Consider the following 11,058-nt stretch of genomic DNA (forward strand, 5'->3'; position numbering starts at 1 on the left):
GGTAAGAAAGTTTTATGGGTACAATCTTTACTTGGATAAGTCGTTTCTTCATGCTTTTGTATGTATTATGTAAGTGGGTTCATTGTTTGCTTGGTGTATTATGTGAGGATGTAGGTGGTCTTAATACTTGGTTATTCCAGTTTTGATGGTAAAAATCAATTAGTGCGTATTTGTTAAATGTTTTTGTTGATCCATATTCTTTGTTTCACTGTTTCTTTTTTGTAATTTGGGTATATTTGGTCCTTGTATGTTCATGATAGATGATAAGATTAGGTTATGCCCGCCAAATGTTTGAGTAAATGCCCAAAAGCATCATTTTAGTTCTTGCTTTTTCATGTTACTCGGCTGAATACATTTGTGTGATTATATGTGCCCACCAAGTGCATGCAGTAGTTATGCTTTCTAAAACGAGTAAACCAGTTGTAGTTCAAAACTCCTGGTTTCAAGTTATTTATCCAAATGTCATTTGTCTACTAGGAATTGCAGGTTTCTAGTTCCCATATGTTGCGTGTTGGTTGCACCCATTTATCCCCATATATGTGATAAGTTGAGATATTGTGGTTTGCAGCTTGTCCCATTTCTCTGGATAAGTGGGTGCATTCAAACACCCCTTGGGATCATTCCATTTGTTGGAATTAGTCTCAAAGAAGAATAATACATTTATGCTTGTGCATTCTAGTGTGGCTTCTCTTGGATATACAATGACATTGTTTTTTCAGTTTCGCTCTGTGTAGATTCTTGCAGCTGCAGTTGAGGCCTGCTGCTATGTGATAGCCAAAGCAAAGGGTGGTTTCATATTCATCAGGCTCGTCTCTGCGGCAGGTACCGGGTTCTTCTATGTCAAACAAAAGAACCTGCGAAGGATCACGGTGAAGCTTGAGTTTAGGAAGTATGATCCCCGGGTGAACAAGCACGTTCTGTTTACAGAGGCAAAGATGAAGTGACGAACTGATCATGCTTGCCTAGACCTCTTTTCTAATTCTGTTAGAATGGTGTCGGAGATTTAAATTTCAAAATTTCTGTCTTCATTGGTTCTGCAAGAATCCCCGCTGTTTCTTACTTTCTCGAAAACAGTTCTCTTTCTCCCCAATTTTAGCAGTGCTTGCTCTTTGATAAAGATATGGTTTACCAAAAACATTGTTATGCTATTTATCAGGCAAGACTTGCATCATGAAAATGCTGCATCGTGAGAATGAAAGACTCATTTAGAGCACTAATTAAAAGTAATTATCATCCCTTGGGCTGGGTTCTCTGTCATTGAAGAAAAAGCAGCAAGTGCCTTAAGCTGGACATCTCCACATGGGGAGCAAGTAATTGTCTTCAACTCTGAGAATCATCACAGTACCAGCTTGTACCACAACTAATGCCTTGCGGAGAAAACTTCAATGTGCATGATAAGTGTTTGTAACTCATGGTCCGGTCCACCAACTGTGTGATGACATAAATCCCATGATTATTAATAGTGTGTTAATCATAAACTTTGTTGGAGCATCATGGGCATCCAAATTAAACATGGACTCCTTGGAGCTTAATTAAACTCTTACCATTTTCTATAACCAGAATCACCATCTTCCCGTACAGGAAACATGCTCTTGAAAGGTTGTTAATCATAAACTTTATTAGCTAAGGATCCTGCAATTATGCTAACACTGCTTAGCACTGAAAAAAGCGATTGCAGCCCTTGCTTTGACTCTACTTCTGACATCACTTCATCTTTCCTGCCAAGTCTTTTGAGCCTCGAGGACTTGGAAAGCGTTGGTAGGTTTCTCATTTCTTCCAATTTCCAGCATGGAAACAACTCTTCGGCCCTGTTTGAAAACTGCCAGTTGCTGTCAGCTGAGGATCCAGTTATGGAATCCCCAAAAATTGTGATTTTAACAAAATCGGCATGTTTGTTTGTGATAAGTTAAATGGTTCAGCTGGGGATTTACCACTTCCATTTGTGCAGCTGTTTGGAATGCAGCTGAAAAACTGAAATTAATACTGAAAGAGCATTGGGAAGGTTGTCGGAGCAATCACCAGTGTCGGAACTGGTCTAGCATTTGGTACCTACCACCTCATGTGGGTGGGAAGTGAAATGTGGAACTGGATGTGTCAAATACCACCCCAGTTTCATCCATCCCAAATGACTTTGGTGCTGGGTATTACCCACTTCCCACTCAGGCTACCTTGGACGGCCAGTTGCCAAACAGGGGCCTTCATCACAATTGGGCATTGCCCAAAAAAATAAAAAAATAAAATAAAAAAGAAGAGGAACCTCGGCAAGTTTAAACACCACCCTCTCATATATGACGCTTGAACAAATGCTTCATGCCTAACCAATGGGAGGCTCCACTTGAGCAGTTAGTGCACATCACCATGTGATGGGATGTTGCAAGTTCGATACCCACTGGTAGGTATGTGGTTGTGTAACTGCTGTAAAAAGAAAAAAAAAACAAAGGAAAAGCTCAGAAATTCAAGCATCTGCGAAGAAGAACCATTTGTCGGGTTCAATCATAACGTGGCAGGCAGGCCGTCAAGTGTTGCTTGCAGTATGTCACAGTAACGTGAGAAAGAAATTGCATGGTTCACGGAGGGAGGAGTAAGGAGAGAGGACGGATGAAGTCTAGATGAAAGTGAATTTTGGTGTTTCGAAAAAATGGTAATGTAATTATGGAGATTCTACACGAGATATTAAATGACCCTGCTACACCAGAGAGAGAGAGAGAGAGAGAGAGAGAGAGAGAGAGAGGTGAAAAGACCCTTTCCCTTCTGTAAACTAAAAAATGTGCCATATATTACCCGACGATTCCCTAACACTAGTATTGCTAATTCTAGCGTTACAACTAGCTTATTAGGGGCCTTGACGACCAGGAAGGTTATTTTCTTTCATTACACAAAGAAAAGAATGAATAGCTTAAATTATTCCCACAAAAGTTCTGGAGGATCAGATCAGCTTGGTTGCAGCCTACATGTATCTACTTAATTCAAACATGCAGTATCTATCATTGAAATGTGCTTGCAGAAACGCATGCTCGGACCCTGTTTGATGCTTCAAATGAATTAGCATAAAAACAAAAGATCAACAGAAAATTACACACGATCAAGTCTATGCGCTCAAGCAATTCTCTGTACTGCTATCTGTAAATGAATATCTGAATATGAATTACACATCCAAACTCTTCTGAGAAAGAGTTCTTCACATGCAACCAAGCATAAGTTAACTGCAAAAGTACTGCACATCATGCTGGCATCCAAAGTTTCACATGTATCGTCTAAAGGTTAATTTGAGCATGGAAATCATAGAGCAGGACTAACTTGTTCCCTTTTTACCTTAAAAATCCTACCCAAATAATAATCTATCCATGACATCAATTCCCACCAGCATTGGCTAACGAGTCGATAAGGAGTTGGTACCCTTCCGGCATGGGCATCTGTGCCTGAACACACTCGGCCAATATAGGGACATCTGACTTGACATCAAGATACCTAGCGAGGAACAGCAGCAGGTGGAAATCTGAAATGCGCTTCACAAATGTGACTTGTTTGGTTCGATCAAGATGATTCTTCAAAGCTCTCACAGTCACTGGACTTACCCTGTTCTCAATTGGGAAGGTTGATGAAAGCGGACCCTGCAGTGACAGCAAAACATATCTCATGCAATGGCCATGACAGGCAGAGCAAAACGCTCCCCAAGTAAAATGAAAAAAGAAGCTAGAAGTCTTCCTTCATAACTTGGCAGCCACATACCAGTACCAGATAATACAAGGGCAAAATTGTGAAACAAACAGAACAGAATGGGATGGTAACAAAGTATGGAACATCAAAAGTTGCCAATCCCTTGAAAGCTAGTAACCAACCAGCAAGTTTTTCATCTAGTTTGTACTTTTGTTCGTCTCCAGTATTTGATTGTTCTATAAAATTATCTGATAAAGCAGGGTTAACCGCAAAATTAGCTTTGTATTTATGTCACATAGACACGCCTGGGAGGTTGCCGTACCTGTGTCGACATGGGTCAACATGGGGGCGGGTACCGGATGCAGTGCAGGTACGCTGTGGGTCGGAACCCGCACTGCGCCGGGTCGGTTCTGCGTTAAAACCTTGGTTTGACCAAGGTCAAAGGGCCCCCCTCCCTCTCTCTCTCTCTATTTCCCTCTCAATTTCCCATCTCGTTTCCCCCTCTTTGTCTCCCTCTCTCTCTCATCTTTCCCATCTCGTTTTCCCCTCTCTTGTGACACTCCAGCGACCTCCGGCGACTGAAGGAGCTCACCTCGTGACACTCCAGCAGACGGCGAAGAGGTAGAAGCATTTCTCGACGACTGATATAGGGTGTTTTCAGTTTTTTTTAAGGGTGTTTTTTCAGTTTACATTTTCATACATTAAGTTTAGTTGGTTGTTAAATGTTAAATTAATTTGTTGTTGTCATGTTGAAAAAATGGATTTTGATTTTTTAATTTATTTTATATATATATATATATATACATACCATACCCACATTTTTTGGAATTGCCGTGTCGGAACTTCCGTGCCCATACCTGTACCCATGTGACATAGCTTTGTATTTATCTATGCTAGAATATGGTTCTAAATTTATCCATGTCCAGTAAACAAAAACAAAAAAAGTAACTGGTTGAAGATAAAAACATCTAGTGAAGGCCAAACTACAAAATGATGCAGGATATGAAGGTATCTGATTAGGGATGTGATCTAGTGAATTAGGAAATCAGGGACCACATACCCGTAATAGGCCAAGAACTGGACTGTGAAGATGTGATGTTTCTAATATAACTGCACATCATGTACCAGACAGAGGCTATTTACAAATAAATATACCCACAACATGACAATAAATAAGAGCATTTGCTGAAAAGGTGGGCATCTTATAAATCTCTTTGCAAGAATATGCTCAGGAACATATAAAGTTCAGAAGGATGCCTTTTTATGCTCTTTCCTTTCTACCCTACCATTAACCTCAGATTCTCAGAACGATTCCATCTGAAACAGACAATGATATAATCAGCATGAATCATTGAAGAAGAATCTCAGGGTGCCAACAGTAGAAGCTCTTACAACCACAGAGACACAATCGCCAATTTTGCATTTAATACTTTTGAGTAAATGTGGTGTCGATCCAACTGGAACATTGGACCAACGAGAAAGAACTGCCCTATTCCAGAGGAATGGAAATTTTTTATTTGGAATGGATAAAAGATCTTCCTATGTTACACTATTCAATTCTTGACGACAAATTGATCTTATAGATCAGATATTGTTGTTCATGATATTATAATCTCTTTCATCATCATCAAGATTCGATTAATTCAATCCCATTGAATTTCAAAATGATGGAGTAGGATTTATCATCTGGTGTCTACTTTTTTTTCAAAATAATTTAAAAGATATTTTCAATAAAAATCAAGTGTAAACCGCACACCAAATCTAAATAACTGGCTCATACAAAAGTGATGAAGTCTAGGTCGAACCAGAGGGAACGGGACAAGAACAAGTATTTCAAACAAATCACTCTTTATTGCTTCAAAAATAGAAAAAAATACAAAAGCAAGCGCGCACAAAGCCTATTACAAAAGCACGAGCGAAAATAAAATTTAAATAGATTACAATCTGAAAATGATAGAAACGACCTAATGCCCTAACTATAAAAACTCCAAATATAACCGCGAACTAGCTTTCCACTTCAACCACCTTGTCCACCTTTGTGCTCGTCAAGGACATTACATGCAATCACATAAAAAAGAAACTCAAAAGACAAAACTATTTCTATATTATGTTAGTGACCCGAGAAAGACTCAACTAGACTTAACTTAAGCACTCAAAACTTAACTTTAGGTTCTGATTTTCTTACGAAAACCAGCACCTAACACATACAAAGCAACTCAATTAAGACACCAAATACACTACAAGACATTTAATTTAAAAAATATATAAAAATAAAATTAATTTTCAAAAATCGCTGCAACTAAAACCAAAAGTCAGATTTTTGTAGGGCCAGAAAATCAGCTTCAATATAATGACCGTAAAATCCCAACCTCTGGTCGGATTGAGCTGAAATTTGGAGGGAATACTCTAGACACGTACAACTAACACATACTAAACTTTCAACCTTAAACTCCTTATGGATCATCCAGAATAGTCTATTTATCAGACCGAAAAATTCAGAACCGGAAGTCGAATTTCTGCAAAGTCAGAAAACTGATTTTGGTAAAATGGTTGTAAAATCCCAACTCTTGGTCGGATTGAGCTGAAATTTGGAAGAAATACTCTAGACACATACAACTAACAGATACTAAAATTTCAGCCTTAAACTCCTTTTGAATCGGCCGGAATAGTATATTTATTAGACCCAAAAATTCAGGCTTGACAAAGAAAATCCATCCGGTGAAGAAAAGAGTTTTCCGACAAAAATAAAAATTCTAAAATATAAAACAATGATTTTAAACGATCCTAAACAATCCTAATACACAAAAATCCCAGATAGTAGATCTAAATATGCAAGAAAAATAAAACAAAATTTGATCTACATGCAAGATACCCTAAAAATCTAAAGAGGTAGAAGGAACTTACCGGCGGCGGTTCCCGATTTTGGATTGGGTTGAGAAAAGAGCGGATCTCCCCTATGATGATGTTGTATCCCAAAGGTTGCCCACAACGTGAAGGGATGACTGCTGCACATGAAACTCGCGTGGAGAGGAAGAAGGAAGAAGAAAGAAGAAGAAAGAGGGAGAGAGAGTTTCCCACGTTGGGAAAGGAGGAAAAAGAGTGGGGGCGGCAGCTCCTAAGGAGAAGAACCCCTCTCTTTAGATTTCCTAACCTATTTATAATGATAACCTAAAAAAATAATTTCTAAATTTCTAAAAACACTTCTAACATTCCTATTTTAAAAAACACTCAAAAGTAATACTTATTTTTAAAACTACACTACAAATACCATTATTTCATAACAATTTCAAGGTGACGCCCTCTATGGAGGGTTATTTTAGACTTTTTAACCTTTGCCCAACTGGATTTGATATTGGATCATGTAAGATTTGGATCTTGACTTCGGATCTTCGCTCCAATTGCTTTACAATAACTCTAGAATGCCCGAATTACACCTGATTTGGACAAAATTCGCACAAAAAACTCCTTGCAGACAAAAACACCAAAATTCTTCAACCATGGGTATTTTAACATTAAAATCAATGAAATTCATACATACATTGTATAAAAATACATGCAATTTATGCATGATCATCATCTCTATGAGATTAGATCCCGATTTCTTGTGAAGCAAAATAAAATTCAATTATAAGAGTATGTTAGCAAATATATTCACATTTATTGCTATTGCGATGTTTATTCTAGTTTACTGTTGTTTTACTTATCATTGAAGTAAAAAGCAGTTAGTCAAAATTATTAAATTGAATGAAACTTTAGTCCTTTTTATTAGTTTAGTTCTTTTATCAATGATTCAATAAATGAAGGGATTACAATTCCAAAGTCTTAAATGACATGAGCAGACAGGATTGAATCTGCGATATGTATCCAATAGATGAGATAGTATGGTGGAGAGAACTATATGGACCTTTCTACAATACTATCTACTGTATGAAGATATGGGATATGGAAATGATAGAGATCAATCTAGGAACAACCTACAACATGTTCATACATGTGGATTCAAATCCATATATTCATTATCATATATGTTACACACACACATAATGTAGATTCAAATACCACTCCCGTTCTATCTCTTTGCCCCATCCATCCATTCATTTTTATTTTGATAAATATGATATAATCCAACGATAACAACAAAATTGTACTTGCTCTAATTCAGAGGTTTCTCTTTAATTAAGTTAACAATATACGGTGGTGGGATGCTGCACATAGAGGATTGGAATCTAAGACCCTTGGTCAGGGAAGTGCAATTCTAACCATCTAGTGTCTTATTTAACCTCAAAATGATATGAACTTAATTTCTTAGTATAATAGCCACAACAATCCACATTTGTCACAAATTGAGGAAGACTATTAATTCAAGGGACCATAGAAAAGCAAGACATTACCAATTTGTTTTGATAATAAACAACAAGAGGCATCATGAACATATCATAAAAGCACAATAAGCATGCCCAGTGAAGAACAATGATTGAACATTAAGAAACAGACAAAAAAATAGCGCAAACGACTGCTCATCCAGCAGAGGGAAGTTAAATTTACATAGAGAAATACATATAAAATAGGAAAACCTTATAATGTCAGGTACTTGGGTGTGCATTGAATGAAATGATAAGTGTGTTTAATGAGAATATCACCAGTAGATAAGTTGCAGATGGATGAAGCACAGACAAATTAATGGTGCATTGTGCCAAGAGGGTCTCTATTTGATCAAGGGTGTTTTATGACTTGCGAGGTAATTGCCAACATTATCGTGCAGTGCTTAGTATTGCATAACAACAAAAGCAATAACAGAAGAGAGTGAAAGTGCTGAAAATGCATAATGTTAGGTGGACTTGTAATCAAGTAGAATTGATGTTTAGATGGATGGAGTGCAAACAGGTTGTACATTGAGACTAGCAGGTCCTTCCTTGATTAAAGGATGCCTTAAGAGGTTACCATAACACCAACATGATGTGTGGTGCTGTGTGCTGGGCAAATAAAAAGCTACATGGCTGAAATGCACATGGATTGGTGGATGTGGATAAATAAAGATATGGTTAGAGGCTTAGGAGTAGCACTACTAGAAAAAAAGAAAATTAAACTGGCATAATATGGTCGGAACATATCATATGGAAAGTTCTAAGAACACATACATGGAAATGTGATGCAGCAGCACATTAAAGGAGGTAGAGGAAACATAAGAGATCAAAGTATCTTGGGCCCATCTCATGAACAGATCAGAAATAGATTGATAACAAAAATTTATGGCCTAATCACTAAATTGTCTGGCGTCCAAATATGTGAATCATTTACTAAAGCTACCAGGAAATAGGAGACCAATAAAGACTTGGAGGCATATAGCAAGTGAAGGCTTGAAAGGTTGTAGAATGATTGAAATAACATTGGTAGCCTCTACTTGTTTCCTAGCTTGTTTGAGACTACAATTTGCCCTCAATGACTTGTCTATTGCCTTTGGCCTTACTCAGCTTATTGTCATTATTTCATGAATTAGATGAGCTTGTTATGAATTAATGTGACTGCCCTTCTCTGCATCAATTATAACTATGGTGATTTCATTATTCCCTCCCACTTGACAAGTCGGTCAAGACTCAAGCATAGTCTCTATTGACGCATCAACAGGGAGAGGTGGTCGTTTAAGGCTAAGCTATGGTGTGTGTGTGTGTGTGCACCTGCAGCATGTGTGCGTGTACGCACACATGTTATATATATATATATATAGAGAGAGAGAGAGAGAGAGAGAGAGAGAGAGAGAGAGAGTTGGTTCCAAGAGATGTAGACAACTTGTTGATGCATTACTTTAAAGCAGCAATAATGCATGCTGTCAGGCCATTGGTTCAACCAGAATTTCTCAATATTTTGCTTTTAGGAAATTGTTAGTGACAAACTGTTCCGGATTATAAAAGTCGAGAACAAAATAATATGAGCATGACATTATACCATGACAGCACAATGACACTAATTCAACATAAAAATTTTAGACTTGAACAGTTAGCAGGAAAATAGTAAAATGAGAAAGAAGCCAACAAAATTTCGATTATCAAGCCGAGTACTAGAGAGTGATGCTTGATGCTTACTCAAGAAAGAGAAGGTAAACAAAACATAGAGCAAGTCAGTAGGAAATATAGCAAGAGCACACCTGGTGATCCAAAATCTTGACAACCACCAAGAAGAAATCATTGTCCACATCCTGTGTGTCTTTTCCTGCGATGACAACATCCTTCTTCATCCGCGACAGCTTAGGATCCAAGTCTGTGCAATCCTCCACAAACCACCCATCCTTGAATAGCTTAACACACTGATCGCTCATCTGAAACGCTTCGAAATGCACGTCGGCGCCCCCGTCCTCGTTCACTTTCAACTTCACCACAGCAGTGACCCACTCCTTCAACCCGCTCTCACTGTGGAGCTCGACCGACCGTCGAACCTCCACATTCGACAACGTGTAGTCGCCTTTGGTCTGCCCGACCGTCTGCGTGAAAATAAACCCCACCCTCCTCATCCCCAACCCGAGTGCCACCGCATCCACCCTGTTCTCCTCATCAGGATTCCTCAACAAGATCAAATTGTCCTCCGTCCCCTGTTGGGGAGGCTCGTATATGAACTCAACCGATACGTTCCCCTCCCCATCAACACTACCATACATAAACCCCCCTCGTTTCACGGCGAAAGCCAGCGTCTCATTCACGTAATGCTGGAACGCATTGGCGGCGTCGCGATCGAACGAGACCGAGAAGCAATGCGGGTTCTCCTGGCGGGTGATCCGCATCTGCCGGGCGATGAGATCGTCCATGGTCATCCTCCTACCGAACGAGCCCGACGGGTTGACGCGGGGCGCGCCGGCGACGGAGCGCTGTCCCTGGTAGTACAGGTAAACAATCGATCCATTGGAGATGCCCAACAACGAAATCGGCTCGTTGGGGTCTTCCATATCTCTGAATTTCCCGTTGCTGAATTCGGTTTCTGAGGTTTTAGCCAGCAAGAGGTTCTGGTTAAGAGACAGCGTTTGTTGGCTGATGGGAACCCTGAGTTGGTGCTCGATGAGGGATTTCAATTCGGAAATCGAGCAATTGGGGTTGTCCACCCTCACCCTCTCCAACCCATCCCTACTTCTAACTCTGATCATCATCTTGATTTCAACAAAGAACTACCAATCTAACAATCTACTTGTGAACCGGCAAAATAACTTACAAATCAAAGAAAAAGAGCCGAGAAAAACGCAGAAAGAGATTTGGGGTACCAACCAAATCGAGTATTGAGATTTGGGGAGGCTCTCCTTGATCAGTGGGTGGAGGAATTAGGGTTCTTAAATGAGATGGGTGGAGAATGGTTGCTTCACCATGCTCTCAGATTCTCTCTCCCTCTCTATATAGGTTTCTACCTCGCCCTCTCTCCCAC

The 11,058-nt window shown here is 39.2% G+C and overlaps 1 protein-coding gene across 2 annotated transcripts; it reads right to left on the reverse strand.

Annotated features, from left to right (window-relative positions):
* Positions 1-2,915: 2,915 nt before the first annotated feature.
* Positions 2,916-11,058, reverse strand: LOC149846297 (NPL4-like protein A). Of its 2 annotated transcripts, none has more exons than XM_089997930.1 (2): positions 9,800-11,041; positions 2,916-3,021 (listed from the first exon to the last, which is right to left on the reverse strand). In XM_089997930.1, exons 1-2 carry the CDS (start codon positions 10,787-10,789, stop codon positions 2,962-2,964), a joined length of 1,050 nt encoding a protein of 349 aa, XP_089854056.1. In that variant the 5' UTR covers positions 10,790-11,041; the 3' UTR covers positions 2,916-2,961. The 2 variants fall into 2 exon arrangements, with proteins under 2 accessions (XP_089854056.1, XP_089854055.1); XM_089997929.1 differs by lacking the exon at positions 2,916-3,021 and adding an exon at positions 3,025-3,611 and having other exon boundaries at positions 9,800-11,058.

The sequence above is a fragment of the Nuphar pumila genome, chromosome 2, assembly GCF_984573655.1.
Source record: "Nuphar pumila chromosome 2, dmNupPumi1.hap1.1, whole genome shotgun sequence".
Taxonomy (NCBI): domain Eukaryota; kingdom Viridiplantae; phylum Streptophyta; class Magnoliopsida; order Nymphaeales; family Nymphaeaceae; genus Nuphar; species Nuphar pumila.

Bases quoted from the DNA above. Each gene is read 5' to 3' on its own strand.
- LOC149846297 (XM_089997929.1), bottom strand. From the start codon at position 10,789: ATGATGATCAGAGTTAGAAGTAGGGATGGGTTGGAGAGGGTGAGGGTG. The intron at 3,612-9,799 runs GTGTGCTCTTGC...CTGTCACTGCAG, and splicing joins TCAAGATTTTGGATCACCAG to GGTCCGCTTTCATCAACCTT.